Here is a 21,525-nt window from a genome sequence, read left to right on the forward strand (position 1 = left end):
CACATATACCTTTGCTTTGCATTAATGTTTGACTGTTGATGCTCTATATCCTGTGTCCAAATTACCCATCAGCAGTAATTGCCTGACAGCACAAATACTAAATTCAGCTCAATTTTCCCGAATCACCAACGGATGGCTGTAATGAAACTGGATGCAACACTTGGGCAAGATGCCATATCGCGAGACGAGTTAACGGGAAGTCAGACTCGTGTGGATTGGCAAGTCACCCAAAACCTGTTTCATTACAGTGTTCCTGCTGCAGAAAGTGACAGAGCTTCAGACCAGTGCACCAATAGTCCATCCATGTTTGTTTGTGCTGATAATAGTTATAGTTGTTTAAGTTGTGATTCATACATGTTACAGTTTACATCAGTTGAGAGGATAGGCTCACTGATCCGAATCAGCTGCTTTAGACTAGAACAGTTCAAAGCTTTCCAAGGCAACTTTGGCCCAGAAATCACTTTGTATGAATAAGAGTAATAAATGCCACGCAGGCAGCGAAGCACACTGAGAATGTTCAGGGACCAAGGGAAGCCTGGTCAACGTGCTGATCATCACCCAAGACCCTTCAAAGTGTTTCTGCGAGTGTCACATGGACACAAAGATGGACGTTTCTTTACATGGGTGACACGATGAATGTGGGCATTGGGTGGGTTCACATGGGGGTAGTGCCAATATTTATGTGAATGCAAAGCAGTAAAGATGTAAAATTGAAATTATGTATACAAAAATAACTTTTTTTTAATTATCTGGCAATGGGTATTTGGATTTGATTATGAATAGCAGATAGTCTGATATAGTAATTACTAGGGTATATGGTATAATAGACATTTTTCTTTCAAAGCTAGGATAACTTAAATCTTTGGAACCAAGCAAATAATTCCAAGAAAATCCATATTGCTTGAAAATAGACGTGTAAACTGGCAATGTTCAAATTCATTCCGGGAGATAAGTTCATCGGTTTTCAGTTCAAAGGAGTGAGCCACATTGACATCACAACCATGGACGCAGATTCACTAAGCAATTAAAACAAAAAGCAAATAAATACGGGAAAAGTACAGGTTAAAGTTTAATTACAACCTATTGCACACATACATTTCGTTCTACTTTCATGCGCTACCTATATCAGAATATCTCCGGTTTAATCCTGTAGACTGGAGTCCCGTCCGTCCACATGGGTTTTGTGCGTAAACATGGAAACATGAAATCTGCTGTATGCACAATGCCTTAAAACATTCACGGTATCGTCAAATTATATAAGTCATAGTGGGGGAGGCACAATGCCATCCTCAAAAAACAAGAAATAAAATGTCACCGTCATCGTCATCATCATCATGTGAATAACAGTATTTTCCCATTTGAAGATGCACTTTTTTCCAAGTAACCCATTACCGTTCTCGCAGACTGTATTGCTCTAGGAGGATTTGTGTTTCAGATCTGTTTTTTAACCTTATTTTATTAATGTGACCAGTTTGAATATCCATTAAAAATAACTGGACACTTCAATAATGGGTTATTTGTCTGGTTTAGTTCCAGTTATTTGCACTTGTGCCGTTGTTTTCTTAATTATTAAGACATGCAATAATTTGACTGTATATACCACCAACATACAACCTACGGAAGAGGAACTGAATGAGAAAGAGGGGCATGAATTCTGACAGGTCACAGTCTTTTTGTGTGAACTCTGCGGGGGGCTAATTCTTTCCATCTTGCTGCGAACATTTAACCTCATAAAGAACAAATACAAACACAGCACTGTGTATTTTGGTTATTCACATTCAATCGGCTTATTTTTTCCCCAATGTTTTTGCACAATTTCAGTATATTAATTTTTTTCTTTGAACAAAATTCCTGCAATAATTTAACTGAATCGCATAATCATTATTAACGGCACAAAGAACAGTTCACTGTACAAGTCCCGTAAAGGTTTTTTTTTCCATATGAATGTTTTAAAATAAGATTGTAAGGTGAGAAAAAATATTTCTCTGAAAGTTGAGCTTTTGTATGTGAGTGTGAGCGTGGGGGATGGGCTTACACTAGTACTCAGTGAGGTTATGCCACTTGGCGATCTGCCGACGGGGGTTTTCGCAGACCTCCCGCCAGTGGAGGGCGCCAGAGGAACAGGGGCTGTGTGAACCCAGCACCAGGCGGCCCACCACCTCGTTCTTGGTGGTGCGGTCGAAGTCGACGACCAGGAACTCCACTGAGATGTCAGGTAGCAGCTCAGCGGGCACGTCGTAAATGAAAGACTCGTTGAAAATGGGGTTGAGCGTACACTTCTTGACGTGAGTCTTCTTCTTGGCGATGCGCTTACGGCCGTAAAAGATGTTCACTTTCACATATGGGTCTAGGAATAGAAGGGGCAGAGCATTGGCTGGGTACCACAAGAAATAAAACGAAATTCCAAAAAAAAAAAAATCCACTGAACCCCTAAAATAAATGCTATAGAATATCCAAAATCCAATAAGCAGTTATGCAGTTTAGGTGAATAAGTGTGTCTAAATTTCCTGAAATGTGAACTTGTCTGAGTGATCGACAGTGGCACAGGCAGCAGGCAGGTTTGTATCTTGCCCCCTCGTACCAGAGATAAGCTGCAGGCTTGCACTAGGTAAGTAGTAACAGAAAAGTGGATGGATGGATATATTTCCTGAAATAACTTGACACACGGAAGCCGAAGAGAAGCAGATTTAGATACTCACTGCCAGACAGGCCTGTGATGTCCATCTTGGGCAGGTGCTTGGCCTTCAGCACCACGACGCTGAGCCTGTGGGTGACGGGTTGGTAGGACAGGGACACCAGCAGCTCCCCACGGCTCACACACTGCGGGGAGCAGAAATGAACAGAGCGCTGATAGTCTCTAACTACAGTGTTATGCACGGCAGGACCCTGATGCCTATTCTGGCACCAACACAGCACAAACCACATTTCCACATAACCAGGACAGCTGATCGCCATTATGCTTCACGCTAAATGATGGTTAGACAAGATGGTCATGAGAAAAGGTGGGAGAAAAAAAGAATGGAGATTGGGGTTCTTCTTTATCTGTACATTTTGAGGGAAACCAACACAACAGGAAATAGAAGGCTTGCAGGTACATGGACTGTAAAAGACTTTCACTAACAAAGACCCCTGAGCCACAGCGAAACGGCTTTCTTCTGATTGGGTAAAGGGCTTGATAGGAACTTTGATAGACCACCCCTAGGAGGCGAAAATCGTTACTTCACTGACTGACAACGTCACCCTCGCCAACTCTGCGTGGTGGTGACACATACGCACCTCCCTTCGACTTACATACTTAATAAGGCGGAGTCACGCCAGCGCCAGCCAGAGACAGGCTTGGATCCCTAGATGGCCGCATGAAAATGACGGTCCTCTGTTGGGGTGTCGCCTACCTGCCCAAGAATCCATATTACCAACAATGGTATGCCTTGGTATAACGTTTAAAAGGGGCGTGAATCCTTTGTGCCATTATGCTCGGTCTACTCCAGACGGGCACCTCCTCATTCACATGGCACTGTGCCACCGCCTCTCTGTCACTGTGTCGCACACCTGGCTGCTCCCATACATACATATATAAATACTCATATACACTGTGCAGCCACATACAGGAAGGGCTGTAACACTGCAGTGTGGTTCGCACCCCCCCCCCCCCCCCCCGCCACCTTCCCTATTTGCACAGACTCTTCTGCTGCTGCCAAGTGTCACCATGGTAACGTGTGGTGGGGTGGTGGCCTAGCGCTAATGCTGAACCTAGCCGAGCAACTGGGAGTGTCATGCTGTTTTGAGAGAGAGCGAGCCAACCAACTGACGTCATCCTGCATTTTGTGTGTGTGTGTGTGTGTGTGTGTGTGTGTGTGTGTGTGTGTGTGTGTGTGTGTGTGTGTGTGTGTGCGTGCGTGCGTGCGTTTGTATGCCTGTGAAGGTGGGTTAGGGTGTGTGACACCATATGTCTGTGCTTGTATCCTGCTCAGTTGGAAACATAAGCCCTGCGACTGTTTGACTTGGATGATCGCTTGGCTTTGACCAGGTGCCTGAGTGACTATGAACCCACAGTATGTATGCAGTCGAAACATATTAATGCAATTCAAAGATAATGGGTTAGGCTCCTGTTTTACTCAACACATCCTCACCTTTCTGTCCCATTGATCTCAGCAACATTTTAAAACTGCTTTGTACTGGTGTAATACTGCATAAATAGTATATCCACTGCAAACAATTCCTTCCTATTTGCGTGACTTTATTATCATTGTGTGACGATGCAGATACGTCACATTACCAGAGTAAAACTATCTATCCGCCTACTTGTGGGCCAATCATAAGACAAAGTTAATATGTTAGACAGGGTTACATCCATAAGCAAAAAGACACCACACAGATTTAAAATATAACCTTAAATATATCCTGTTCAATCTTTGATATCAGTCAATATAATTAATATAACTGGATAATAAAATGTGGTTGATGGAAGGATATTCTATAAAAATTATAGAATTTTATATAGAAATTTTATTTTATATAAATAATTTGACATACATAAAATAGAAAAAAATGACATTTTAAAGGAGAATTTTTTGAGATTCTGTGTATAAACAATTCACATTCAGAGGTTGCAAATGTCACGGTAATGAAATTTCAGTTATTAGTTATATATAAATACATACAGCGCAAGTTTGCTTTGCACATTTTTATAATTCTCTTTTCAGTTTTCTGAATGTTCCTTGAATCCCTCATGAGTCAGAGGTATCGAATCACATGAAATCATTGATCCAAACTGTTGGTGAAATGATGCTGAATGAAGCGCATCATCACCCTAAAATGGGTGACGTTTTTCTGCCCCCTTTCTCGCCGCTGGCATTTGCGTCTCACGGCCTGCTGTCTCTGGGCAGAGGCTGCCCAGTCTGGTGCTCTTCTAATCCCCGCCAGTCAGCTTTCTCGTCACCCCTGCGATTCGCACGGTGCCATGCGGTGCGGCTGAACCTCCATCAACAGCGGAGTAACCGCATCGCCACGGAGATAAATAACACAGTGACACCTCAAAGCAAAACTTCACACGCCAACTGCTTACTGAAACGAAACCTCAAAGGTCAGGTCATTTCTTTCTTTCTTTTTTTTTGGTCGGTTATTTTAACAAAAGAATAACAATCATCTGAATTCATTTGGGCTGCTGATAAAATCCAAACACAAACTGTCGATTATATAAATATACAAATAGCAAAAATGAGCAACAATCCATGCCTTTATTTTTTCTCGTAAAAGTCTATGTTATTCTGTTGTTACTATATTTTCCTACCTCACGCCTGTCAATAAATTATTCTTACCTCTAGTTTCTGAACTAGATTACCTTCATTTGCGATCACTCGCCAGGAACAAATAAGGAACGACACAGAAGGACTGCCTCACAGAACTGCCTGTTAGAATGTAACTAAAACGAGACGCGTCTGTGAGCCGATTAGCTACCATCTGAATAACCTACAAAGCAAGAGCGTACGTGAATCAAAGCCAAGGAGTCTAACATAAATACGCTAATGCGCGTTATGCTGGCTGCCCGATGACGCACCACTCACACGTGACCAATGGCTGATGTGGTTTATCAGTTATAATATTCTGCATTTAGATAATCCCGATGCATTCTTTTGCAGAATAAATTTTTAAAAAGTATATGATATATCTATAGGCCTACTGTATATTTTATTGTATTTTTCTTTACTTTTTTCTTTTATTTTTATGCATTGGTGGAGTTTTGTTATACATGTACAAGGACAGTAACGATATTCTGTTATTATTCTAAATGGCAAATACTTTACATTTTGGACCAAGTAAAACTGACCAAAAGGTGTACAGTGTATGCTCATTCATTTCCCATTTCTGGAAATGGAACCTTTACATTTACACAAAAACACATACCCACATCCTCTAAGCTCTAACAGTACTTCCCAGTGGCGGTTCTAGACCATTACATCTGGGGGGGGGCAGACTGTGGCCAGGTGCATTTGACCTTAATGTCCTCCAAGCTTTGACTTGCAACCAGATTGCCAGCATTAAGAGGAAGCGAAAGACTGAAAACCGTTAAGTTATTTATGCAGTGCTTGGTAGTCACATTTTACAGTTTTTACAATTATGTAACTCACTCCAATTTCTTCTTTAAACTGTCTTGCTTCCACGAACTTGATTATTTTTCCTGTTATTAACCTCGCCTGTCACCAGCTGAAGCGACTCGTCCACTCTGTGCCCCCACAATAAGAGTCCATCAAGAAAATGTGCTCACGTTTGTGCTTCGCCCACATATATAAATGTAAATTATAATAATAGTAATAATACTAAATTTATTTCAGACCCAAGTAACATATGTATTTAGGGGGCCACACAGGGGGGGGCATGCATGTTGTCTTGGGGAAGATGGTGGCACAGGAGGTAGTGCTATCGTTCGGCAACTCGAGGGTTGCCGGTTCGAGTCCTGGTTCCTCCTGATCCCATCAAAGTGTCCTTGAGCAAGACACTGAACCCCAAATTGCTCCCGGTGTTCAGGTTGGCGCCTTGCATGGCAGCCTCTGCCACCGGTGTGTAAATGTGAGGCATGTATTGTAAAGCGCTTTGAGTACTCGTAGGAGTAGAAAAGCGCTATATAAATGCAGTCCATTTTCCATCTTGGGGTCACTGGCCCCCTGGTACTTCCTTAGGCTTGATAATATACCATTAGCATGGGCTGCAATCATTACGTTAAATGTTTGAGCCAGAGGGTAACTTGGTAGTAAGTGCTGAACTAGCAGTGTTAATTTTTGCTATGGAAGTCGCCAAAGTGGCACTGCAGCAGGGTTCAGTCTTGCAGTGACCTCCTTCCTGTCCTTCACACTGATTTCTGACTGAATCGCTAAGGCCAATTCTGACCCATCATGCTGATCTGAAGCCAGTTCCTATCTACGGAACCACCTCCCCCAACTGTCATCCCAGATTTCGACACATGCCTGATTTACACAGATTTCTGGCAAATGCCTGTACATTTGGAAAGTCACCTATTGGTCTCTCACAGCTATAGTCCTGGCAGCAGCCAGTACCCAATGCTTAACCAAGGGTGGCATCCTGCTTTTATATATAGAACACTGTGCAGCTAAGGACCGGAGACTGATGCGATTTCATTGGTTGATACACTTGATTGACACTGCTCTTTGGCCAGTCCCTGCCCAGACATTGATCCATCTGTCATAGTTCCATAGTGCCCGATGTTTAGCTTCCTAATCTTATTGGCAGAACATCCTGCAGCTATTGATCCCACGGATTGGTGCAGTCAAGGCAAGAGACTGAATGTAAAGAATTTTTATTTTGTTACAACATTTGAAATTTGGATGCAGTTAGCAGGACTAAAGTAGAACTTGCTGTGAAATACAAGGGGTGTGAAGTATAGATCTGGAAGAAAAGGTGAAAATTCTATTGCCATAAAACCTAAAAATCAACAACAGGCACCATATGATCTGTGCAACCTAGAATGGTTCTGTCCAAATTCCTTTCTGTCCAAATTTCTCAGTTTATAGGTGTGTCTTGGAATAATATGTGTGTGTGTGTGTGTGTGTGTGTGTGTGTGTGTGTATACATATATATATATATATATGCAAACTGTATCCTGGTTCTTCTCTGTTTCTCATTACTGAAGGGCTTCTTCCTCGCTTTATGGGACTTCAGTCCTGCTTCTAGGAGCCTGATACGATCCTGTCCTAGCAGTGCACATCACACCTGCACTTAATGTGTCCCATTCCTTTTGAAGGTCACTTGATGTCATCCTAGGATTCATGAGAAACTGTCGGATAAGTTGACAATCATCTCTGGCAACAGAAAGTCACTTCCATCCTCTACCTGACTGGTTTTTGGTTGTTCCCAGTGTCTCCTGTTCCAGCTTGTTTTAGCGTTCTGCTCTCTTAGAAACTTTGAGCCTGGAAGCAGCCTGCTGCTCGATGTAGCCTCTGCCAGCAGAACTGGGAATAAACCTGGATTTAAAAATGCAGTTTTTTTTTTATATGGGGTGGTCTCTTAATTTTACAACCACCATAGTCAAAAAGTCAGTCAAAGAATAAAATGTTAGCCAGGTTACCTCAGCAGCGTGACTGACATTAATATATGGAATATTACTGCATTAAAATGTCCTATTATGACCCAGGAATGAGCTTCAAGACGATAGCTAAGCTGAAATATTAGTGTCATACCCACTAGGACATCATTACCATCCTGCACGTTAATAATTGATGCCTGATCTCCTACCTTAAGCGAGACGTTCATCATCACACAGACATGGTGCCACAGGAGACACGGCTGCCTTTCTGCAAACTTCTCCAGCCTCTCAAACTTATTAGTCTATCAGCCTCTCCGCTCCTCACTGTGTCAGAGCATGCATCACCATGGCAACATACAGACCCCCCCTGTACTCTGTGGCTTACCCGGTAAAACTCAGGGACATTTTATCCACATCTTACCGCCTCCTTTCGAAGACCCAGACTGTGCTTTCCATCGAGTTCACAATATGCATCAGTATGGGGGCTATATACGGCCAAGACTTCAAAGTGTATCATTTACACACATCAAAGCAGCTTAGGTATTAACACGCCTTGATTTTTTTGTGCTTGTATTTAGAATGGAATGTTTGTTCCCTTGGTATATTCAAAGACGTCCCCTATTTCATCCAAAGACACCTCGACTGTGACGTGCTTTTGTAATTTTCCACTAGAGAAGCGTCTGTTGTCAGTGACACTGAAGACTTTCACACTGCAGACAGAAGCCAATTATGTCAACAATCCGTAAGGAACACAGCGAGGCTGTAAACATGCTGCTTCTGCGAGGAACCACCCGGAATGTCATTATGCAGGAAGTCACAGGGGGTTTCGAAGACCACAATCAGAGAATCCTGGCATCTTTACTGGGGGGGGGGGGGGCTTTCTGCTGATGATGCTGATAGGGGACTTGCAGTAGCACCAGGACAGAGGTAGTAATATTACAACAAGATCTCTATTTTAGGCCTGGCATTGATCAAAGCATCCTTATGGATGCAGGTCACATTGGGCTCCTGCTGACCACTCTTAAGTGGATGGGATTTTGTTTGGTCACTTATGGTTAGGGTTAGGGTTAGGGTTAGGGCAGTTGTAGAGGTTAAGGTCGTAATGTTGGAAATAGAGTTTTCTGCAGAGAAATGAATGGAGAGTCCCCAGAAAGATATAATTGCAATCTTGTGTGTGTGGCTGTGTGTGTATGTGTGTGTGTGTGTGTATGTGTGTATTTCTGCTGAAGCCAGTCAGCAGCAGCTGGGCTCTCCTCAGAGCTGTGCGTCGATCCATCTGCCGTATCAACAGTCTATGTCTCTCAGCGCATCTGTGTCTACGCGAAGGTAGCCATCAGTACATCAACAGAAGTATAATCTCCAGCACTACCCCGGGGGGCTGTATGTCACACACACACACACACACACACACACACCCTCCCTTCCTGCACAACTCTCAGGCCACCCGCCAGTATGTAAGTGTGTCACTCCGGCGCCCCCTGCTGGCCGGTGTATCTCGTACCTGTATGTTCCTCTTGCAGATCTGCTGGGTGAGCTGCACACGCCCGGTGCTGGGGTCCACGCCAGCCAGGGGCACCACAGCCTCGCCGATGACGTCATCACGGGAGAAGCGGTCAAAGCTGAGCACCAGGAAGTGCAGCACCAGCTCAGAGAGGCCACTGTAGGGCACGCCGTAGAAGGTGAACGTCTCGTCGAAGACGGGATCCAGGGTCTTGCGCAGCACACGGGTCTTGACGCGGTGCTTCTTCTCGGGCAGGATGGTCATCTTGACGTAGGGGTCGGCATTGCCCGCCTGCTCGCCTACTGGAGGAAGCCCGCGCGCTTCTTGGATGGTGACCACCAGCGCCTTCTTGGGGAAGTTATAGTCCACGACCAGACTGAGCGTGCCCAGTTTGGGCTCCTCTGCCGGCGTGAAGGGCGTGGCCGTCTTGCTGCTGGCTGAGCTGCTGCTAGCTGAGCTGCTGCTGTCCAGGCTGCAGTAGTCGGCCCGGATGGGCAGTTCCCTCTCCAGCCGGGGCTGTTCGCTGGGGACCAGTCGGTTCATCTGCAGGGCGGCGCCATCGAGCAGGCCACTCTCGGCCGCATCCACCAGGAGCACGTTACCGTTACCCCCGTGGGTGCTGCCGGGCCGCCCCCATTCCCCGGCCCGCTCCCCCCGGTCTCCGGGGCGCCGGCCCACCCGCACTATTTTCTTGCTGTTGCTAAGTGACTCTGGGTAGATGCTGATGCCCTTGAGCATGTGGATGAACTTGTAGGGGGGGTCGGGTGCGGCGTCGCAGGCGTCCGAGTGGCCGCCATGGATCTTGTAGCTGCCGGTCAGACGCCGATAGCGCCGATGGCAGAAGGTCCACAGGAAGATGGCACCGGCCACCACCGCCACCAGGACGCCGGCCCCAATGAAGCCTGCCAGCACGGGAGACACATCTGGGGGGGGGGAGGGGGAGGGACAGACAGCCAATGAGAAGCAGGTAAAAGGCAGCGGAAACTCGACCCTCCAAGCAGTACGCTGTTACTCTCTCACTCACAAATAACTTTTACCCAAAATGACAAACTTTTATCAATTTTTTTTTTTTTGGCGAAAGAAGGATCAGACAATCCTCTGAGCAATTGAGGGTTAAGGGCCTCGCTCAGGGGCCCAACGGTGACATCACTCTGCCAACTCTGTGATTCAATCCAGCAGTGCCCCTATCACAGGCACAGTGTTCAATCCAGCAATGGCCCTATCACAGGCACAGTGTTCAATCCAGCAATGGCCCAATCACAGGCACAGTGTTCAATCCAGCAATGGCCCTATCGCAGACACAGTGTTCAATCCAGCAATGCCCCTATCACAGGCACAGTGTTCAATCCAGCAATGGCCCTATCACAGACACAGTGTTCAATCCAGCAATGGCCCTATCACAGGCACAGTGTTCAATCCAGCAATGGCCCTATCACAGGCACAGTGTTCAATCCAGCAATGGCCCTATCACAGGCACAGTGTTCAATCCAGCAATGGCCCTATCACAGGCACAGTGTTCAATCCAGCAATGGCCCTATCACAGGCACAGTGTTCAATCCAGCAATGGCCCTATCACAGGCACAGTGTTCAATCCAGCAATGGCCCTATCACAGGCACAGTGTTCAATCCAGCAATGGCCCTATCACAGGCACAGTGTTCAATCCAGCAATGGCCCTATCACAGGCACAGTGTTCAATCCAGCAATGGCCCGATCACAGGCACAGTGTTCAATCCAGCAATGGCCCTATCACAGGCACAGTGTTCAATCCAGCAATGGCCCTATCACAGGCACAGTGTTCAATCCAGCAATGGCCCTATCACAGGCACAGTGTTCAATCCAGCAATGGCCCTATCACAGGCACAGTGTTCAATCCAGCAATGGCCCTATCACAGGCACAGTGTTCAATCCAGCAATGGCCCTATCACAGGCACAGTGTTCAATCCAGCAATGGCCCTATCACAGGCACAGTGTTCAATCCAGCAATGGCCCTATCACAGGCACAGTGTTCAATCCAGCAATGGCCCTATCACAGGCACAGTGTTCAATCCAGCAATGGCCCTATCACAGGCACAGTGTTCAATCCAGCAATGGCCCTATCACAGGCACAGTGTTCAATCCAGCAATGGCCCGATCACAGGCACAGTGTTCAATCCAGCAATGCCCCTATCACAGGCACAGTGTTCAATCCAGCAATGGCCCTATCACAGACACAGTGTTCAATCCAGCAATGGCCCTATCACAGGCACAGTGTTCAATCCAGCAATGGCCCTATCACAGGCACAGTGTTCAATCCAGCAATGGCCCTATCACAGGCACAGTGTTCAATCCAGCAATGGCCCTATCACAGGCACAGTGTTCAATCCAGCAATGGCCCTATCACAGGCACAGTGTTCAATCCAGAAATGGCCCGATCACAGGCACAGTGTTCAATCCAGCAATGGCCCTATCACAGGCACAGTGTTCAATCCAGCAATGGCCCTATCACAGGCACAGTGTTCAATCCAGCAATGGCCCTATCACAGGCACAGTGTTCAATCCAGCAATGGCCCTATCACAGGCACAGTGTTCAATCCAGCAGTGGCCCTATCACAGGCACATTGTTCAATCCAGCAATGGCCCTATCACAGGCACAGTGTTCAATCCAGCAATGCCCCTATCACAGGCACAGTGTTCAATCCAGCAATGGCCCTATCACAGGCACAGTGTTCAATCCAGCAATGGCCCTATCACAGGCACAGTGTTCAATCCAGCAATGGCCCTATCACAGGCACAGTGTTCAATCCAGCAATGCCCCTATCACAGGCACAGTGTTCAATCCAGCAATGGCCCTATCACAGGCACAGTGTTCAATCCAGCAATGGCCCTATCACAGGCACAGTGTTCAATCCAGCAATGGCCCTATCACAGGCACAGTGTTCCAAATCACGGAGCTACATCTCGCCCTCTTTCACTTTATATTGATTTTTTTCCCCATCTTACATCTTACAGAATATTGGGAAACTGTCTAATTTCTGATTTCAAACTGTACATCTCTATCACACAGTACGTCTGTATAACATGGGTCCCAATATCAGACTGTAGTGTCCAAGATGCCACTGACAGACAATGCCGGATGCGGCACACACACTCCTCACGCGGCCAATAGCAACTCAGCAGCTTCTGTTACTCAATCCGGGTCACATGGTACAGCAGCAGCACAGGATTATGGGAGGTCTGGGGGTGGAATCTTTTTTCACAATGTCATACGTTTCGTACCGCAGTATATGGAATTTTGATGGTATTTTTCAAAGAAATTCAATTCCCCATGATACAATGTAATTATATGATACGATACAATTCGCCATGATACAATTTCCTATGCAGGGGTGGGAGGTAGTTTTATCATGGGGACCCCCCCAGACTGCGCAATGTTATATAAAATAGCTGGTTTAGTGTCACGTGCACTGCAGGGAGAACGTGGAGAAGTGTCTGAGTGTCAACTGTAAGCAAAATTCGGTGTGTAATTAGGATCCGAATCTCCTGTGAGCAAAATCCGCCCCTGGATCTTGTTGTCCTGTACTGTCTGCCAGAAGGGCCCGGCCTCCATCTTTTAACACTGACGGTGCTTTAAGGGCAGAGTGTTGCCATCTGTGACCTGGACACAGAGTGTAAAACATTTAAGCGGCCAATCATTCATTGGACTTGGTCATGCTTGCCCGACGGAATGAAAAAAGGATTTGTCTGATCTTTGGGTTGGCATGGATCAGTGGGGGGGTCACCTGTGAGCACAGATCAGTGGCTGCCTCGACAGGAGGGCCTCCCTTTATTCCATGACGCCTGAGGCAAGTGGCGGGAGGGGGGGGGGGGGCACAAAGGAGGGGATGGAGGAGCAAAGGAGGGCTGGAAAAGGCCCGTCAAATGGCTGCCTGCTGAAGGAGGTTCAGCCACTGCAGAAGGGACATTCTCAGGCAGGAGACACACGTGGGAACTGGAACGCCAGAGAGGTTACAGGAAATGAGAAGATCAGGGGGCCGGTGAGCTTAGAGAGGGAGCGCTGGTGAAAATGTCACGCCTGGGGAGACAGAACTGGCCCTCCTTCACGGGTTCTGGTACCATATCAGCTCAGTGGTACCTCAGAGCAGTGCTTCTCCACTCAGTCTTCGGAGACCCCCCAGGCTATATTCCCTACACAGCACACTTGAACCGCACAATCAAGCAAGAACACTGCAAACCTGGCTCAGGTGTGCTGGGGGCTGGGAGGGGCAAGTATGGGGACCGTCTGGGGGTCCCTGAGGTTCAAGGGGGTTTCAAGGAATTCCAGGCCCCTTACAAAAAATTTTTAGCCCCCCCGATACACTCTGTCAAAAGGAAGTAGGGTTCCCTTCAGACCCCCTCCAGTCGCAGGGCCTGAGAAAACATCCCCCCCCCAAGTCTGCAGCCCTGCCGAGAAATGGCTTAAGAATCATTGCCTTAGGTTCCCCTCTGGTAGAGGAAACCTTTCCCCGTGAGCCTGTGAGTACAGGAGACATTTTCCGCTTTGTGGTGCTCTGGTTTAATCGCTTTGAAATAGACATGGCGTCTCATCGCAGCCCGGCATCACTTCACATCGCCCTTCCTCAGCTCCATATCTCTGTAATCGCATCATAACGAGACCCTACGTTCTACTGCAGAGACCTTCCACTCCGCCAGCAGAGGTTTCTTGGTCTTTAAAATCAGAAGTGGGCATCACAAACACCAGCAAGGCGCTTCCAGCAGCATCAACCAGCTCAACGCCGCCATTATAGCAATGAATCACACAATAAATACACTATAAATGAACAAATTGAAATATTTTAAGTATTGTCTGCAATATTCCATCTCCATCGATCCAGTTCAGTTGCTATATTTTTACCTGTAGGAAAGTATAAATCAATATATGAGATACATCGCATAACCGCACCCCCAGGACGAGGTCTGATCAAGGCTCAGTTCCCTCTGCAAATGGGCCATGGGAATCGGCCGCTTCCCCATCAGAACATACTGATCCCACAAGGGAACAAAGCCACCAAAATGAACTAAACGAGGGGGGGGGTTAAAGTGGGGGTAGCAGATTGCTGAAACGCGAGCAGCCATACTCGGTGATTGAGCCATCCCAGAATAAGCCATCCCAGAGTGGCAGGTGGCATCAGCCTCTGCTCCAGCGAGGCTCTGGGGTCGATTCGCTGAAACTGAGAAGCAGCAATATGAGCGAAATCGCCTGGGGGGTCAGAGGGTGGTCCTCTCCTCATCTTTTTTCCTTGTCACCGGGGGGGGGGGGGGGGGGGGTGGGGGTTGTAGGCTCGATTCTCTGTGCAATTCCGTGACTAATAGTGGATTATGTTTGTGATAAAAGCTTGCTAAACAGACTACATGCAGCTCTGTGTGGTCACGGTGCACTGGGTTCACGCACAATTACAGCACAAAACACACAAACTGCTTCTGGTTGCAATTTCCTTTGTGATTAAAAAAGTCTGAAATCCATCTATGTAGTTATGCATGTACAGTATCCCTCATCCATCCATCCATCCATCCATCCATCCATCAATCTTCACCAGCGTTACCCACTGAGACCACAGAAGTCATGAGTAACACACAGACTATCACAAGAGAAGCCAGCAGGCAGGTGGTGAGTGTGGCGTCTCTCTCAGGGGTCAGGACCCGCCCCTGAAGGAATCTGACCAATGGGAGGTCTGGAGGGAAACCTCAGGGGTGTCGAAATGCAGTCTAATGCAGAGATACGCTGGGGGGAGGAGGGGGATTGCCAGTCAAGCTGGCGTAACCCACCAGAGACCACCAGCGGGCGAAGTACTAGGAGACCGGGAGCAGAAAGAAAGGATTTAGCGAGAGTAGCGGAACGTGAAGGGCTCTCTGAGACTGTATTATCCATCCTAAGGATATTTTACAGCTAATCCAACATTTTCTTTTGTCAAGATCTCCTATTCTCCTCCTCCTTTAGTCCACCCCCCACTCTGTGGCATTACCCCTCTCCCTTTATTTCTCTGTTTGTCTCTCTCTGTGCACACAAAGCCCCCACCCTTCCATTCTCTCATTGGCTACCGGCACCCCTGCCGCTCATTCCCATCGGCTGATGTCACGCTTTGGAGAGGAATCAAAGCCAGCGGCTCCATTTAGCTCCAGACGTCCCAAGAGGCCCCAGTGTTCGGCCAGTGTGGGCCGATCTTCCTCTCCCCTGTGCCAGTTAAGTGAGCAGGCTTCCTTCACATATTCACTGCCTTCACTGCCGGCAAAGTGCAATAAATGAAATCTATGAGGAAAAAGTCATCAAGGTTATACTGGAAAGTCTTGTTTATAGACTCAGATAATGACACAAAATTGCTTAGTGTGGAAAAACTCAGCTTTACTGATCAGATAAATAATCCTCGGGACACAGGGGTCAAAGATTAAAGTGGGGTCGATTTTACTGGCACCCCTGGGATCCCGGCATGGGGAACTAAAGCAACTCGATCCCTAACTTAAACACACTGACCCGCTCAGCCACCGGGTCCGGGCCGTTACGCTCAGTCTCTCTCTCCGCTCACCCAAACACACAGCCAGCGACGTTAAACCTGCTAAAACTGGATACAGGCATTGAGAGAGGAATCCACACCCTCCCGGTGCGTCACATGATGAAACACCCACAGTAAAGTGCTGTAAGGTATTTTTCAATTCTCACCTTTTAATATGACAACAAGACGCTTTGTTATCCAGACTGCTCTTATATCTATCTATCTATCTATCCGTCCGTCCGTCCATCCATCAATCAATATCTGTCTATCTCATCAATCAAATAAAAGAAATTAATCACTGAAGCCAACACTGAGTAAAATACACACATAATTATGCATCAAGTGCCACAAGTCAGAAAACCCCCCTGCAGGCTAAAGCCCCTTCAGCTACCGCCTGTATGTCTTTAGTGTTTCCTCAGCATCTACAGGGAGTCGACCATCTGAGAAGCGACTCATTTCAGCCTCAGACATCACGGCTTATAAATCAGCCACATCATATGTGGCACACAGAGAATGCATCAATCGCCGGTCACTGTCCTAAGAGTATCTGGGGGGGGGGATCGTCTACACCGGCATGCAGGAAGCATTTTCAAGCCCCGCCCAATTCTCACGGGCGTCGCACAACAAAGGCGACCTCTTCAGATTCCCTTCAGCCGCCCCCCCCCCCTCCTCCACACCCCTACCTCGGGGACAATGAGCTGAAGGCATGTCGTACAAGCGGGGGAGGTGGACTGTGCCAATTATGCAGATGCGTGGATGCAGGACGGAGGGGGCGGAGTAGCAGAGAGTTTTCGGAGGTGGGTTTGCCCTGGGAATCCGGGTGGTGCACCAGTGCTGTGTCTTAAGGCATGTAGAGGTTAGGGATGGAGGCTCATCTGTCCAAACACTCGTGGGCTTAGTGCTGAATATCAATAGCCACCTGAGGCCCTCCCACACGTCGGCGTACTGAGGAATGACCCAGGGCGCAGGAAGCGAGGGCCAGAATTATGAATGTTAAATTAAGTGCAATTAAAATTCATCATAAATAATAAACAGCTAGATCCATAAGTCATTCAATTGCAAATAATTATTTTCAAAGGTGTACTTATTACTTAGCATACAGACATAAAAATACTAAACTACTAAATACTTTAACACTGAATAATATTATTCCTTTTTATTTCCCTTTCTGCAGTAACTGTATATAAGCATTATTAAGAAGTGTGCCTGAAAAGTATCTGGTATGGTTATGTCCAGCATAAGTATTACATTCTCCGTGTTATCACATTTTATAAAGCCAGTGAACATTTTTGTAGCACCAGTAAGGACAGTGAATATTGTTAACATAATTATTTGTGACAAAAAATATCTGGTGCTTTGCTGGAACGGTACTACGACAGCTGCACAGCTGAGCGTTATAAAAAATTGTAACTGGAATTCCTCTTTGTAGTACAATTAATACACATACAACTGAAAGGCTGACAGATTTTTAACTGATTGAGAATTAAAAGTCACTTCATTAGCCAGATACGTGACTAATTCTGCTAACAGCATTTTTGCAGGTTTATCTTTAATTAGCAATTGTCGTAATACAGAGAAAACATGGCTGCATCCGCGCATTTCGCCTCCTGAGCACCGAGCACAAGTTTCCGTTTTTTATCATTTCCGTCTTTTTTCAGTCGAGTACATGTTCAGCTCCCACGCTCGGCCAGGGAATGACGCACAAGAAAATGTGTGACGGTGGTTTTAGTTGTTTGAACGGGAGAGGAAAGCGGATCGGCTCAGTACAGATGAACACGGCTTCAACACCTTAAATTCACCCGTCAATCAGTCATGCTGTATTCCTCCATAACGCAACAAGTAATTACAAGGCAGCTCACCCTCCAGAAAGAGTCAAAAAGCATAAAATCCACAGCTAGTGTGGGAAAATTCCCCCACAGCGGCGTGGAGGAAGGCCTTTGCTCAGCACCACTAGAATACGATGCTTATATTTTCATATTTTCATGAACAAAACGGTTATCGATTTCAGACATCATTCACATCTTGCATAAAAGTCCTAATTCTATGCTTTATTATGTGTCTTTATGAATAATTATTACAGAAAAAAAATGCTAACCATAGACCGCACCCCTGTCCCCTAACATGCTGACCAAGCGTTTAATCTTTTAAGGAGACCCCTATCTTTTCCGCTCGCTTTCTGACGGGGCTTTCGGGTGTGACCTCAGCAGAGAGCTCTGTTTACGAGACGCCATGGCAGCGAAGGGCTGTTTGAGGACACTGCGTTATGAGGCACAGCCCCGCCTCTCCCTCAGCCTGCTTGCCACTGTTTGACCAGTCATTACCGCAGTGTGTCCAGAAAAAAGCACCCCAGGTAAGAGCCGGGTCAGCTGGAAGCCCGAGGCTCCCCGAGATTAATGGTCTGTCCACGCCTGAACAAAAAAATCCATTAAAAGAGAGCATACTGCCCTGCTCAGGGCCTCAGTGAAACCCCTCAGTGAGCCCTATTGCCGGCCACAATACAGGCTAATGACCTTTAATGCCGTAGCATAACCAAAATAACTGCCTGTGATTTACAGTTCACATTAAGGACAAAACATAATACCACAGTGCAGCTTTTTGCTACCTAACCAGACCAAAACGCAGCACAGATTCACAGAGATCAGGACACGGTGCTTATAGATTGCTGGACCCAACCAAGACAGCAGTCTTCTGACGCTGATTCTGTAACCTAGTCAAGCCAATCGTCCCCCAAACGATTCACCAGGCAGTCGACTTCGGATAAAATTTGTTGCTAAAAAATGTATTTTTGGATAAGGAGATAAATTCTGCCAACTTGGAAGCTATGATAGTGATTCACAGAGCCTGAACGGTCCCTCCTGCCCACCCTCCAGACATCACCCACACTGCAAGAAGTTCTTCCTGACATCTGTTATATCGAGTGTTTAAATTACACGCAGACCGACTCAAATGCGGGGTTGCGGAGAGCCTGAGACTCTTGCTAGGAAGCCAAGGACATGAGGCTGGGAAACACTGAGGGAGGGGTGCCAGCAGACTGCTACGTCCTCTTCAAAAAGTAGTTTCATCCAGAATGTTTCATCGCATAAAACACAATAGAATAGAATAGAATGCACACAATAGGTACAATAAAATTCAATCAATAATCAGTAAACAGTACTTATCACCGTTTATTAAATAAATGATGTGACAATTTCTAGAGGGTGGCATCGTGGATGACTGATTTAGACGAGTTGGCGTCTCTACGTTAGCAGAGACGTACGATTGGGTGTGCGTGCGCCCTGTGAGGGCCTGGCATCCCATCCAGGGTGTTCCCCTGCCTCGTGCCATTTGCTGCGCTCTGGTCTAGATAAGCAGCTGTTAGACGGATAATTACCAGAGTAATTGATAGGATTGTTATAAACCGCACCAATATCTCCCCACTGTGCATCAAACTGAAGAAACTGGGAGCCATCGCAGCCCAGCACGTTTCAGATATTGGATCGTATAAAGAACCTGACACCTGAGACGATCGCGTTATCGTGAATTTTTTCCCCAAATATCCTCATACATTGTGGTGGGTATAGCACCCTAATAGCACGAGCAAGACCAGTATCCATTCTGATTACAGCCCATATTATAAAAGGATTCCACTCAGCAGAGTCCAGGAAATATATACAGCAGTATTAACACCAAAAGGCCCATTTTTTATTTCTTGCGCATTTGGCACTTAAGGCGTTTCTTCCTTAAGTGTTAAACCTACTGAGCATCTCTGTTAAAAGCCCTCACCACTGTGCGTAAGACAATTCACCGCCCTCGTCTATCCAACCAGCTTGCGTGAATTGCCCAATACCGTAAAACACCACATCACTTTATAATAACACTGTACTATTACTCCATTTTGTTATAAGTGTGCTCTGCCACATAGAGAACGCACTTAAGTGGCTGGAAATTAACTATATACATAGAAATCGACCTGAGACAGATGCATATATAAGATGAAAAATATGCGAATGTACGAGGTTTCTGTGTCTTAACAAAAAACAATAGATAAGCGGAGATAGGCGACGCCTGACTAGGAATAGACATAACGTCATACTCATCCAAAGCATCGCACACGTACAACCAGCAGTGGAGGGGTCACAGGGCATAGCTTATACGGCTTCACGGTTTCAGATCTAAATTGCTCATTTAAAAACATTCGTCGACTTAATTAGTCAAAATCTAAAACGCATCCTATTGCGTTCACCGCCGCCCCCCACCCCACACAAACGGGCAAATACGTCAATATTTTCTCCCACACCCTCCTAGGGCGCAAATGACGAAGCAAGTGGCAGCGACCTGACACATGAAAAATCTGTAAAATAGGAAAAATTATACTTCATGAAATATTTAACTATGAAATATATTATTTTCATTTTTTAAGGTGTAACATAGTTACAATTGGTAAGAGTTACTGTAAAGATCCCCTACGATAGATTATAAACACTGATAAACAAGTAGCCTAAATAGAACGGGAAGGAAGAACAGCACATATTTTAATGCTATTTCACCTTTCGTAATTTAAATATCCACTCGATTATTAATGTATTCAGTGTGGTTTAGAAGAGTGCCAAATTGCCCAAACCGAGATTTTCTACATTCAGTTTTTTAGCCTGGTGACATCGATCCAAGTGGTAATTATGAGTTTACATTGTGTTAAATGAAACGGAGAAGGAAAATCCGAGAATATAAAATCCCCGACCTAATCACGGACATATTATTCGTTCATTTACTAGTGTTTTGATAAACCCAGTTGCCTGCTATTAGAAACACATAATGGACATGACATCACATCACGTGGCTTGCAGTTTTTAGGTGCCTTTCCTGCTCGAAATGCCAGGGGAATATCTAAAACCTCTAACCGATCTGAAAACCTTCATTCATAACGGTAGCCATAGACCGCCTGTTACATATTATACGGCGCAGATTTAGAGACGATATCAGTGGGTAAGCTTGCTACTTACCATACGTCGGTCTCAAATTGGTTATCTCAGCCATTTTGAGATTGCGAATGTTGTGATGCTGTTAGAAATGAAATAAAAAATATACGTATTTATTTCATCTTTAAATTAAAAAATCTTTATATAGTTCTTAGGACCCGTGTGAATGAAGCTACTCCAAGCGGCTTCTGGCGTTTCGCTGCCTTTCTCCGAGCTGAGAGGCACCGGTAACGGTACTGTGGCTCCGAAGGATGCGATGGTGCTCCCTCTAGCTCCTAGCCAGGGATGCTCAATCTGGGATGCGGCTGCAGCACGGCACTGGTACGGGGAGGGAGTCAGGCTCCGCCCACGTGCTCATTAGCCGGTTTGGACACGCCCAGAGTCCGGAGCGCGTTCGCTGAAATAAGGGCAGCGACGCCCCCTCCGGCAAGACGAGCACGTCAATCATGGCGGCAGGGCCCACCTTCCGGCTATCACAAAGGCGGCCACGCCCTGTAAGACAGCCGTCGATGGCCCAAGACCACGGG

The 21,525-nt window shown here is 46.3% G+C and overlaps 1 protein-coding gene across 1 annotated transcript; it reads right to left on the reverse strand.

Moving 5' to 3' along the window:
* Nucleotides 1-1,045: 1,045 nt before the first annotated feature.
* Nucleotides 1,046-21,281, reverse strand: syt11a (synaptotagmin XIa). The gene is made up of 4 exons (XM_023801524.2): nucleotides 21,023-21,281; nucleotides 9,540-10,462; nucleotides 2,700-2,820; nucleotides 1,046-2,347 (listed from the first exon to the last, which is right to left on the reverse strand). Exons 1-4 carry the CDS (start codon nucleotides 21,054-21,056, stop codon nucleotides 2,037-2,039), a joined length of 1,389 nt encoding a protein of 462 aa, XP_023657292.1. The 5' UTR covers nucleotides 21,057-21,281; the 3' UTR covers nucleotides 1,046-2,036.
* Between the last annotated feature and the right edge of the window lie 244 nt (nucleotides 21,282-21,525).

Source organism: Paramormyrops kingsleyae, chromosome 9 (genome assembly GCF_048594095.1).
Source record: "Paramormyrops kingsleyae isolate MSU_618 chromosome 9, PKINGS_0.4, whole genome shotgun sequence".
Lineage (NCBI taxonomy): Eukaryota > Metazoa > Chordata > Actinopteri > Osteoglossiformes > Mormyridae > Paramormyrops > Paramormyrops kingsleyae.

Excerpts from the sequence above, each read along its gene's own strand:
- syt11a (XM_023801524.2), bottom strand. The coding sequence starts at position 21,056 with ATGGCTGAGATAACCAATTTGAGACCGACGTATG. Across the intron at positions 2,821-9,539 it reads TCTGCAAGAGGAACATACAG|TGTGTGAGCCGTGGGGAGCT; the intron begins GTACGAGATACA and ends TGCTCCCCGCAG. Across the intron at positions 2,348-2,699 it reads CATCACAGGCCTGTCTGGCA|ACCCATATGTGAAAGTGAAC; the intron begins GTGAGTATCTAA and ends TTCTATTCCTAG.